This window comes from Lacerta agilis, chromosome 8 (genome assembly GCF_009819535.1).
Source record: "Lacerta agilis isolate rLacAgi1 chromosome 8, rLacAgi1.pri, whole genome shotgun sequence".
Classification (NCBI taxonomy): Eukaryota; Metazoa; Chordata; class Lepidosauria; order Squamata; family Lacertidae; genus Lacerta; species Lacerta agilis.
In genome coordinates, this window is record NC_046319.1 from 60841962 (window position 1) to 60854595 (window position 12634).

Here is a 12634-nt window from a genome sequence, read left to right on the forward strand (position 1 = left end):
TTTGCCAAGCTCCCTTGCAAAGATGAATTCGCCCCCTGACACTGCCCAAGTCTCAGCCTGCATCCCCATTTGACCAAGCAGGGTGCAGGCTAGTATCCGGTCTCTGATAGGCATGCCAGCTCTTTGTCGGCATGAGGGAGGGGAAAACAGCCGGCGCAACACACACACACACACACACACACACACACACACACACACACACACAGTGTGGCCTGCTGCCTCGGCAAGAGCAGAAGAGCTCAATTGTTATTGAGATTTTGGGAGGGGGAGAAAGACCAGTCTTGAGCTTTTTTTTCCTTTTAGGCTGCCGATAACCATTTAATTTATTTTTGCTTCTGGGTTGGAACAGCATATCTAATCAACTTCATAATGGGCGTAGCCAGTGGGGGAAGCTGCCCTGCCCCAATCAATACAAATCTGAGGATCTGCTCCCCTAACAAAAGCCTGCGCCCCCCCCCCCCAAACAAAAATGCTGGCTATGCCCATGGATGTCATCCATGTCCCCTTTCGATCTCCAAATGAAAATTCCCCCCAGAGCACTTACGGAATAAAAAAGTGACATGATTTCAGCAGGAATCTATGGGACGTACACTGATGGGGAACAAAGTGTGACTGCCCCAAAACCTCTGAAAGCTGGATTATGCACAACCTCCCTGATACCACCATGAGCACAAAATATAATGAATATACCATAAAAAGGATGTCCAGAGGCTCTTTATAGAAATGGAACTGCTTTGTTATCTATTGGTGCGGGGGAGGGGGAATTACAGTTTATGTCAATTATTATTTATTATTGCTGGGAGTGCAAGCGTGCGCGCACACACACACACTGTTTGATTGTAACAAAATCTCTAAGTGGTCTAAAATTAAAATAAAAAATATGTATAAAAACAATTTGTAGTTCTTTTGTATATTATATATTGTGTGTTAACAGTTTAAAAGCAATCTCCTGTATTTTATATCTCAAACATTTCTCTTGTTTTATTTTCCATTTGCTATAGTAACTCTACTGGGGGGAGGATATTCTAATTGTTTTTCTTAAAAAGGAGCAACATTCTGAGCAATTCAAAGACCAGCCACAAAAATAACCTCTGGCAACTGCTATAGGTTCTATTGTGGCTTCCTGCAATTTAAATCTCCCCAGGAAAGAGTATCATCAAAACTTCCTCTTGACTGGGAGGGAGCAGGGCAGGGTGGGGCGGAAAAGAGGCTCTGGCTCTTAACCCTGTCAGTGCCAGACAGACCCAAGGACCACAATTAGATTAATGCATATCTGAATAAGTGGACTTTCTGGTCCATAAACGCTTAGGCCATTTAATGCATTTGTTTGTCTTTAAGGTGCTAAAACACACTGTTTTTGCTGCAAAAAGTGACTCATGTTGATACCTGCCCCCCTATATAGTAAAAGGTAAAGGTAAAGGGACCCCTGACCATTAGGTCCACTCGCAGACAACTCTGGGGTTGCGGCACTCATCTCGCTTTACTGGCCGAGGGAGCCGGTGTACAGCTTCCAGCTCATGTGGCCAGCATGACTAAGCTTCTGGCGAACCAGAGCAGCGCACAGAAATGCTGTTTACCTTTCCGCTGGAGCGGTACCTATTTATCTACTTGCATTTTGACGTGCTTTCGAACTGCTAGGTGGCAGGAGCAGGGACCGAGCAACGGGAGCTCACCCCGTCGCGGGGATTTGAACCGCTGACCTTCTGATCGGCAAGCCCTAGGCTCTGTGGTTTAGACCACAGCGCCACCCGCGTCCCTATATTTGGGATAACTGAGGTGCAAAAATGTGTATATTAGGCAAAATCACATACAAATGTACACTTTATGCTGGTGGTTTTTAATGAAAATATGTGTTTGTTTATATGTTTGGGGGTTGTTGTTGTTTTTTTAAATGTGGAAATGTGGAGAACTGAATTTAGAATAGAAAATATTAGAAACTGACAGGGGGAAAACTGGCAGATTTACCCACCCTGCAGTGCCTGGAGACAGACAGGCAGGCAGGTCACGTATCCATAGTAGTGACCAGAGGAGAATAACTGCTGGGAGGAGTGCAAAGAGTTGAAACACCATGGTACTGTTATAAGATACACCTGCAGCAGCACAACCAGATTCCTTCATCTGCCCCAGTTGCAACAAAACATGTCTCTCCTGTATTGGTCTCTACAGCCACAACAGGAGTTGCAACCTTCTAATGGTTTGACTTCACCCATAAAGGCACACTCCTTCATTGTCTCCTGAGACTGACGAATGCCAACAACAAGGCCATTTGTTTGTTGGTTGGTTGGTTGGTTTGATTGATTGATTAAACCAGCCTTTCACCATGGGGCCCTCAGGACAGGTTACAACAACCATACGATTAAAAACCACAGAGAAAGTCCTTTCCCCGGGCTGCCATTCCTTGCACTTCTGAAGGGGGTGGACTACCATGAGGGGCCCCCTCTGCTGATCTTAAAATTCAAGAGGGTCTGTATGGATGGAGGTGGGTGTCCAGATATTTAGGGCCCAAGTTGGTCAGGGCAGCAAGGCTTGCCATGGCACCTGTGGACACACATATGCCCAAAAAGGCCTTTCCTGCTATCCACAAAGTCCCCTCTCCCTACTCATTTTTTGTGCTGAAATTAAGCTTGAAAGAAGTGTTATATAGCCTATATACTAGGCTGAAGTGTGTGCTTGGTTGTAGGGAATGTCATTTCCACAGCAGTATCTCGGCGGTTTGAATCCCCGCGACGGGGTGAGCTCCCATTGCTCGGTCCCAGCTCCTGCCCACCTAGCAGTTCGAAAGCACGTCAAAGTGCAAGTAGATAAATAGGTACCGCTCCGGCGGGAAGGTAAACGGTGTTTCCATATACTTCATCAGCTTCTTGCAGACACAATAAGTCAGTTTTACACCTAAGTTGCAGGTGCAGCACATGCAAAAATGGCACACACCCAAGACCACCTCGCTTTTTGGATTTCTGAAAACAAATGTCATTAACGCAACACCGAGGGATGTGTGAGAAGCAGAAGGGTTAATGCTGTTGGCAGAAATGCAGAAAGGCTCTGAGGGGCAATAAAGACTGTGGCATGGAAGGGGTCAGTAGCATCATGCCTGGGGCAGCTCAGTTCAGAAAGGGTTAAGGCAGGGGAGGGAGGGAGCTTGTTTGTGTCTTCCTGCCCTGGCAGCCCATATTTACAGGCAGCCTGCTGCTGCAGATGCTAAGCTCACTTTGCCCGGCTGCCTGGCCACCTTTTGCTGGAGATGGCAAAGCCCCGTTGACATGTCTTTGGCCAGGATAGCAAGGTGAGTGCCTCTTTGGGGATATCCTTACCTGCTTCTAGAGGCTCCCTGGCTCCAAAGCCAGCGAGTGTGGGTCATAGGAAGCAGCCTTGTTATAGCGAGTCAGACCATTTGCTCATCAGGATTTTCCATGCTGCCAGGCAGCAGCTCTCCAGTATTTCAGACAGGGTAACTTCCTAGACTTGCCAGGTGATGTCACAGGGATTGAACTTGGATCTCCTGCAGCGAAAAGCAGATACATTTTTGGAACGGTGGTGGTGTCTGATTAGCTGCTCAGGTAGGTGTGTGTGTGTGCTTTATGAATTTGGATGAACTGAGGATATTCCTGCTCTAGGAAATCTCCCAAAAGTAATCTTGTGCTTTATGAATTTGGATGAACATGTAGATTTTTGAGCTCTAGGAACCCAGCCTCCCCCCCCAAAAAAATAAGAGTCTTGTGCTACTGTAAAGAAATACTAACAAATACATTGTGATAGCATAACTTTGGGTAGACAAAATGGGGAGGTTCAAACAATGGGGTTTTATGAGTACCAGGTGAAAACCTTCTTGTTTTCTCAGATCTTTCAATTTAATTTACAAAGCAATCCTATGCAATGAGTTCCATAGGGCTTACTCCTAGGAAAGTGTGTGTGTATAGGCTTTCAGCCACAATCTATTTGATCTTTGCTGATGGTTGCATTGTATGGGTTTTTTTAGGTTGGTGTTGCTCTTGTAGATTCTGCTGTTCTTGGTGTATTTTTGCCCACTTTTAACATTTTTATATATTTTGAAAATCTGTAACTTGCCCTAGAAATTTGACTGAAGGGCAGGAGGCAGATCCCTGCGATCAATCAATAAAGACCAGTGCCACAAGCTTCAGGAAAACAATTTATATGCGTGTGACAAAATGAGATTTAGTGTACAGAAGCACTGGACGCAATAAACTTGTAAATCTGTTGTGTGCCACCCTCTGGAAATGGGCTATAGCACAGCGGTAGAATATTGTAAGGTCCCCAGGTTCAATCCTCAGCATCTCCAGGGCCAGGCAGAGCTGGGAGAGAATCCTGCCTGAAACACTAGAAAAACACCAGAAAGCCAGCTTTCTATTTTCCTAATACCATAAGACCCCATTTTCATTTTTGTCCTTACAGGCAGAACTCGACAGACCACCCATCTGCTTTGCTAGCAGGTATTTCCTGTGGTGAGCAACCCAGAATGCGACTCTCTTTCTTTTTTAGCCTCCTCTCGGTATCCCGTTTGGCCAGGGCTGCCCTGTAGTTAAAACCCTCCTCTGGCGGGTGTGTCGCAGGGAGGAGGGAGGCTGCTTGCCCCAGGCGCGCTTATTTATAGCTGTGGATTCAAGAGGCAAAAAGTTCAGCTGTAATTGGGGGGTCTCGTTCTGTAGCCTGGGGAGGATGACTTCTCTCCTGGCATCCTAGGGAGAAAGCTGGCTGACCTTTGCAAGGTTTAGAAGGAGGTGGGTATCCTCCTCTTGAGGTCAGCCTACAGAGTGCGTGGCAGCAAGGAATCGGGTTTTTTGCATTGCCACAGAGTAAAAAAAAATGATGAGCGGCTGCAGCCAATCCTGGCTCTCTGAGGGCTCCTCTAGACTGTTGGGTGTGCGAAGACTGTGTGTTGGTCAGCATGCACTGATCTACACACATAAAACAAATTCACGTACAGGCGTCTTCCAAAAACCCATCCCAACCCCATGCTTGTATTCTGCAGCATGTTATGGACACAATAATAAGGCTACAATTTCATGCATACTTTAGCAATCGGTTCCTCTTCCCAGGAAACTCTGGGGGTTGTAGCTGTGAGAGGGGAATAGCCCCTCCCCCCCAAACAACTCTGAACACCCTTACCAAACTATAGTTCCCAGCATTCTTTGGGGGGAGGGAAGCCATGATGGTTTAACGTGGCATGATACTGCTTTAAATATATAGTTTAGAAGGGCCCAGTATTGAAAGCAGGACCCAGTGTTCCTATACAGCACTTATATTACCTAAGTGCTGGGCTAGCTCAGTCTGTAGGGCATGAGATGCTTAATCGTGGGTTTGAGCCCCAAGTTGGGCAAAATATTGCTGCATTGCAAGGGTTGGGGGCTGGATGACCCTTGTGGTCCTTTCCAACTCTACAGTTGATTCTATGCTTAAAGCATAAATTATCTTGGCAATCTTCCCCAAACCCTATAAGCCAATCTAGTATTATTATTCCCCTGGGGTTGAAGGGAAGCACATGATGAAAGATGGTGGCCTAACTAAGGCTATCCATACTGGAGTTTTTTTGCGGTTTGGAAAGTGAAGGAAATGCTTTGGCAGTGTGAGGAGAGTGGATTATTAACAAGGAGACATGAAAACACCCCACAGCCAGGGGGAATGATTGGTAAATACGTTGTCTGGAGGCACCTCTACTAAGGTGCCAGCTCAGAAGGGTGGGAATGACTAGGAGTTGGGGCGCAGGAGAAGCAGTCTCCCCAGCATCTGACACACTGCATGGTGCAAGGCTGGCTCTGCAGGAGACCCAGGATAAGGAAAGGGGCATCACTTGAGGGGCTGTACAAAGGAATCTGGGCCTTTTCCAGGATGTGCAATTTCTCTCTTTGTACTGATAACCAGATATACTTAGGGCCCCTTCTAGATGTCCCTTTTATTCAGCATTCATGGTGATATTGGAGCAGCCATATGCAATCCTGCTTTCAATACTGTATTCTTTGCTCCTGCCAAAGTTACACTGCTTCACTTCCAATCAGCACATCTTCTGTGGCTTAAATAATATACCCCCAATAAAACCTCGGTCTGGAAGGGCCCTTAGTGCTGCTTTCCCCCCAAAACCATGAGCAAATAGAAAGTAAGAAGTTGCACAGGGCAAAGAGGAAGGGAGAGGCAGTGGGTTGCAGACAGCTCAGGAAACAGCTGGTCTTTTCGCTACAAGGGATGGAGCAATGGGGACCCTCTGCAGCTTCCTCTCCTCTTGCAATAGGGCTGGGAAGCTACAGGAAAGCTGACATAGCTGATTGCATAAGGATTAACATTGGACTCACATTGGGGTGACTCAAGGAGCCAGACAGTTGCTCAAGCCACTTGCAGAAGCTGTGTTTGAAGACCTGTCTATCATGGCATCCCCAAAGGATAATAGCTTTCACTGGGTAGGTGTTAGGTGGCCCTATCCAGTCTCATATAAAACAATGAGAGGTTTTACTACTTTTATGCATAATTTTTGCTAAACAAGATAAATTAGTAATGCACTGTTTGGTGACAGAATAAATGTTCTCCGTATATGAAGCTTCTCCTTTGAAACCTGCCCCTTCCCCCAATATCTGCAGTTAAGGAATCTTGAAAGCATGGATGACGAAAAGCCCTGGCCTAATTCCCTAGGGAGCTACATTTGAGAACTGCATCCAGAGAAAGTTCAGACCATTGGTCCATCTACCTCGGTATTGTTTGTTGGTCTTCAAGGTTGATTGGTCTCTGGAGTGGGATTCTTGCTTTGGGTTCTAGAGGGCCCTGGGTTCGGTTCCTAGACAAGCCCATGCGGTCAGGAGAAAGAGCCAGGCTGGATCTACACTGACCTGTTTAACTGAGCTGGATTGATAAAGGCCTGACTCAGTGTAAGACAACTGCCTTACGTTCCTATTTAACTCAGACCTTTATTCAGAACGATGAGGACTAGAATCTCACTTTACGTTTAGGGGAAGGGCCGTAGCTCATTGGGAGAGTGCATGATTTGCCTGCAGCAGGTTTCAGGTTCCATTCCTGGCATCTCTAGGTGAGACTGGAAATGTCCCCTCTCCCAAAACCCTGGAGAGCTGCTGCTGTCGGCACAGATAATACTCAGCTAGATGGACCAAAGGTCTCAGTAAAAGGCAGCTTCCTAGGTTCCAAAAGTGTGTCCTCCAGCCCCGCTATTTACATCACACATTATTTGCAAAAACAAGTGACCAAGTGTGGCTTTTTTTATTTGTTTCTGAGAACTCTTTAAGTCTATTTGGATTAATGTAGCAAGGAAATACTCACTGCATTTCCCAGAGACAAATGGCTTTGGGCTACTTAGCATGTGCCAGATATTTGGTGTGAATCCCATTTACTCTTCTGTTCTGAGCACCTCCTGTGTATGATGAAGTGGCTGTTGCTGAACCATTTGTGTGTCTCTCCTAATAGAAAAGTAACCATCTGTGATTCCTACTGGGTGGGAGGAGTGAAAGAGGGGGAGGCATTTACCACCTCTGAACTAAGTGCCAGGACCTGGTTATGGCCGGCAGAGGTCCCAGCTATATCAAATTATATTAATAGTCCGCACAACAACAAAGATGTGCATTATTCCAACAGGAAGGACCATGAGAATAAGACAAAACATTATATTTGCATATATACTGGTTCTTAGGTGAGGTTGCAGCTAAAAACGACTCAAGGGATAGCTCGGTTAGTAGAGCATAAGACTCTTAATCTCAGGGTCATGGGTTCGAGCCCCATGTTGGGCAAGAGATTCCTGTCTTGCACAACTCTACAGTTCTATGATTCTAAGGTTAACTATCTAGCTGTGTACACACTGCACCTTTAAAGCATGTATTTTCCCACCTCAAAAGAATTCTGGGCCCTGTAGTTTTACCCCTCATAGAGATGCAATTCCCAGTATTCTTTGAGGCAATCAAATCAACCTTAGCCAGTGGTTGAAGTGGGCCATTGCAGGGGGGAGGGGGAAAGGGGCCTGCTCTGATTTATGCCAGGCAGGTGCAGAGCCCAGGAGATTGCAGAGGGCGACCCCCACCATTTCCTCCCTAGAGCTGGGAGGAGACTAGCAGAGCCTCCAATTCACCAAGAGGCCACTGTAGAGGTGGCATAGGGGGGTGGGGTGGGGTGGGGAGGCACTGCCAAGGAGTGCTGTTGCATTGCATTCCTTGGAGGCTGGATCCGCGCTTTCAGATGGCGATGAATGTAATAACATTGGGGAAGCACCGCAGAACAACTAAATAATAATGGGGACTGGTGCATGGACATTTCAGTGCAAATCTACCACTAGTGCCCTATTAATGTGTTAATGACATGCCGCACTGCTGCAGAATAAACCCGCGCACACACAAAATCCCCATCAGTCTGGAAGGGCCCTAGACCCTCGGTTAGCAGTCATGAAATCTGACAAGCCAGTAAGCTTCCAATTCTGCCATGCTTAGCCAATGGATTAGTGGGTCTTGCCAATGAGGTTCCACCAGTGACCTGCCATATTTCCTCCCTGCCTCTCCCCTGGACTCATCAGATTCCTCCAAGCTCTGCCCTGCTAGCCCTGAGATCAAAGGCAAGCCATCCTGTCCAAAGGCACCTCCCGAGTTTCTTGGCATTTCTTTCTGAAAAGGAAGCGGACATCAAGGTCCCGCGTAATCCGAAACCCCTTTAGATTATTCCAAGCTGCATAGAAGTGAAGGCGAAACCATGACACTGTGGTGGCTTTTTCCAACCTCCTGCTGTCTCCTGCTTCCTATAACTGACCGCCTGGAGCGGAGTCCAAAGATACCCTTTTCCCTGGCAGAGTTTGCTTTGTTCTGTGGACGGCTGAGACAGTAAAGATAAGATTGCTGGCTCCTTTATTTTTTCCTGCTTTGTTTCCTTTTGGAACCTCAGCCCACAAAAAACCCCAGAGCCCTTTGACAACATGCCCAGCAGAGTTTCCTTTTCCTGGTCAGGTCATTCCCACTTCAAGTGCTGCCGTCTAGAGTTTTTAGAGTTTTGTCTTGGCTCTTGGCTACACCTTCCTTGGGGCAGGTGCATTGGCCTGGTTTTCAAATACGGAGTCTTTTGATGCTAGAACACAAAACTGAAATTCTTCCCCTGCTCATGCTTCCAAGACGGTGAGTCACCTCTCTAGAGGGTCAATATTGTTGCATGCCACCCCAGCCTCTGAGGGGTGCAAGATTCCTTGGCTTCCAGATACTTACCCAGGGTTACTGGTAGTTTTCCTTGGAACGAGGGACAGCATAGGAAACTCATTGCTGATAGCAATTTCCATTTAAATGGCATAAGGAATGGTAGCTCTTTGAGGGGAATAGGGGCCTCCTAATAACTCTCAGAACCCTTAACAAACTACAGTTCCTGGGATGCTTTAGGAGAAGCTATAGCTGTTAAAGTGGTATCATAGTGCTTTAAACATACTGTGTGGATGTAGCCTGAGTCAAAACATTGCAATTCACCGAATCAGTTATATGTCAACAGTGTATCAACGCCAACAACTGCTCACCTCATTCAACAAAAGTCATTCACTGCTAGGATTATTATTGTTAGTCACCAACTGTTCCATTCTTTCTAGACTCATTTCCTCTGACAGATATCATTCAGAGTTTGTATTATATCACTAATTGACCACCTTTTCTGCTTCTAGGGTAACTGTTGACCTGTTGATACCCACCCACTCCTCTATTCACAGAAAAGGAATTTTCCTAATCTTCACAGCGTGGCTGAACTTTTAATGACAGGAAGTAGGAAGCAGGAAGCTGGTTACAAGTCCTGCCATAGGAGTTCAGTTACAGATTCTGAAGAAACCAGCCAAAACCTAGAGTGGTAAAACCACCAACTTAACCTATTGCCCAGTTCAGGGCAAAGCTCTGGCAGCCATCCCGACCTCCCAGAGATACCTTGACATCACAAAGTCTCTTCACAACTCTCCTTCTGAAACTGAAGGCTGCTCATTATCCCACTACTGTGGACATAAAATGAGGCCTCTGTCTCCTGGAGAAGGACTTTCCCCTCTTGGGCTGCTCAACCGAGGGCCCGACTACCTCCGTAAGCAGCTGGAGGGGAGTACCGGGGGGCGGACCCCAAGTGCCGTGGAAAGGCTGGAGGCCGATAAAGCCAAATACGTCAAATCCCAACAAGTCATCAACAGTCGCCAAGAGCCAGTGTTGCTCTGCTACACCTTCCAGTCGTCTGCTTGTGGCAGAAGAGCCTTGACCCTCCACCAACAAGGCGAGTTCTCTCAGGTGGGCCAAGATGGCCTTGGGCCCAAGAAGCTGCCTCCTTCTCCTCAGTCGCCCATAGCACGGAGAGGGGGCGGCAGGCGCATGCTGAGGCCCGATTCACTTGTCATCTACCGGCAGAAACGGGACTGTTCGGCTGTCAACAAGGAGAACACCAAAGGCTACAGCCTAGTGAGGCGGCTGTTTCAAGGCCCATTGAGAGATGGGCATGGTGGCTCCCCTTCCTCTATAGGCATGTTGGAAGATGGACAGCTACAAGTCACGCAGGAAGAAACCTCCATGGTCTGGGTGCCGGCAGAAAAGGAAGAAACAAGAACCATAAGTTCAGTAGGCATTCTAATGAGGACGTCCGTGGGATGTGCTTCTGAACGCAGCCTGGGACACCAGCCTAGCTCCCAGCTGGTTATGGACCAAACCTCTTCTTCCACGAGCCCAGAACCATCAGACTCCAAGAGAGAGCTGGCACCAAGTTATTCTCTCCCTCTCTCGGAGAAAGAGCGTTTTTTTAACTACTGCGGCTTGGACCAGAACCTGGTGGAGATGCTGGGAGCTGAGCGGTTCAAGCCGGGGAGCTGGGAATTGGGGTCCTCATGTGTTGTCCTGGGGAGCGTGGGGTCAGCCAGTTCTGAGCATGACCGTCTCTCACTCAATGAAGAGGAGCTGTCTGCAGAAGAGCTGAGTGAGAAGCCACTCACATCAGTCTCTGTCATTGAGCGAAATGCCCGTGTCATTAAATGGCTGTACAGCTGCCAGCATGCCCTGTCTGTGGCCAAGGAGTCCACTGTGTGAATGGAAACATGGTCTCAAATGCAATTCTTTCCACAGGAAAGGGGGGGCAGGTGGCTGGGCCTCACTGTTCTTGTAACCTTGCAAGTGCCAGTCATGTGCCTAAGTGAGGGCCCAGTTCTTGCCATCTTGATGATGGCAACATTCCCAACATGGGAAGCTGAGCAGGGAGCATCTCTCACCATGGAATTACAGCAAGTGGTGTATGATGGATGCTGTTTAAAACAGTCCTGCATTGCCTGTATGCAAATATGCCTGTGAAGTAGAAAGGGATACACGTGGGACCAATGTGATTTTCAACTGAGGCCTAAATTATGAAGGCAAAATTTGGGGGTTCGAGACAAATAATTTTTCTCCTAGCTCTCTTCCCCAGCTAAGAGTAGTGGTGACCAGCATATAAAGAATACATTCTATAGCAGGGACGGGGAACCTGTGTTTCTCCAGATATTGCTGGACTACATTTCCTATCATTCCTGACTCTTGGCTATGCAGATTGAGGCTGATAGGAGTTGGAGTCCAACAGCACCTGGAGAGACACAAGTTCCCCATGCAGGAGTGTGAGTAAATCTTCCCCTCCCGCAGTTATCAACAGCCAGCATGGTGTAGGGGGTTAGAGTGTTGGAGAGGGAAGGCTTGGGTTCAAATCCCCCACATGGCCATAAACCTGCCTGGGAGACCCTGAGCCAGTCATATGCATTTTGCCTAGCCTACCTCACAGGGTTGTTGTGAAGATACAACCAGAGCATCTCATGGGATAACCCCAAATTTCTGTGGAGGGATGTGATGCAAACATGATGAACAGGAGATCATCTCAGGCTTAGCCCTTCTGGCAACGAGCTGCCAGAGAACCACCACTATGGCTAGTGGGGTGTATACAATCCCCAGTTCAGACTGTGTGGTTTTCGTGCAGTCTGGGAGAAACATTTTGTGGTTGCCAGGCCCTTGGACTCTTTAACTCTACTGAGCCGTTCTGTGAAATGTAAGCAGGAAGAACAGGAGCAATCTCTGAACTGACACAATCTCTAGGGCAGGCCCCCAGTGCTGCACCCAATTCTGTTTCCTTCTGTGCCTTCCTTCCTCGGACATTCTCCAGATATTCAAAGCAAAACCCATGTTTGTATCTCTTTCCTTGATTTCAGAACCAGCTTTGATGGCTCAGGATGATGGGGTTAGCTTTATGAATGGGTATTAATAGAAGCGCTCAACCTTTTTCTCAATGATTGGCTATGAACGTAAGAAGTGTCCTGCTGGATCAGGCCAGTGGCCCAAGTAGTCCAGCATCCTGTTCTCACAGTGGCCAACCAGGTGCCTCCATGGGAAGCCCACAAGCAGGGCCTGAGCACAACAACACTCCCCCCAGTTGTGATTCTCAGCAACTCTTATTCAGAGGCGTACTGCTTCCAATGGTGCAAAGCAGAACATAGCCATCATTGATCTGTAACTGATGGGTCCTCCTGAAGGCCAGCTAACATCTTATTTACAATTAAGAAATGTTGCTTCTGAATTCTTAATAAAAGTCAAGCTTTTTAAAGAACCACTCCATCTCAAAGGTTTCTGGCAGAAATGTCATAACTTATAGAATCAAAGAACTGCAGGGTTTGAAGGAACCCCGAGGGCTATCTAGTCCA

At 47.3% G+C, this 12634-nt stretch overlaps 1 protein-coding gene across 3 annotated transcripts; it reads left to right on the plus strand.

Annotated features, from left to right (window-relative positions):
- Nucleotides 1-3198: 3198 nt before the first annotated feature.
- On the plus strand, nt 3199-12322 carry FAM110D (family with sequence similarity 110 member D). 3 transcript variants are annotated; one of them, XR_004427180.1, is made up of 2 exons: nt 3199-3280; nt 4408-4500. XR_004427180.1 is itself a non-coding variant. In XM_033157824.1 (2 exons), exon 2 carries the CDS (start codon nt 9957-9959, stop codon nt 11007-11009), a length of 1053 nt encoding a protein of 350 aa, XP_033013715.1. In that variant the 5' UTR covers nt 3200-3280; nt 9626-9956; the 3' UTR covers nt 11010-12322. The 3 variants fall into 3 exon arrangements, 2 of the variants coding, with proteins under 2 accessions (XP_033013715.1, XP_033013716.1); XM_033157824.1 differs by lacking the exon at nt 4408-4500 and adding an exon at nt 9626-12322 and having other exon boundaries at nt 3200-3280; XM_033157825.1 differs by lacking the exon at nt 4408-4500 and adding an exon at nt 9671-12322 and having other exon boundaries at nt 3200-3280.
- The last annotated feature ends 312 nt before the right edge of the window (nt 12323-12634 follow it).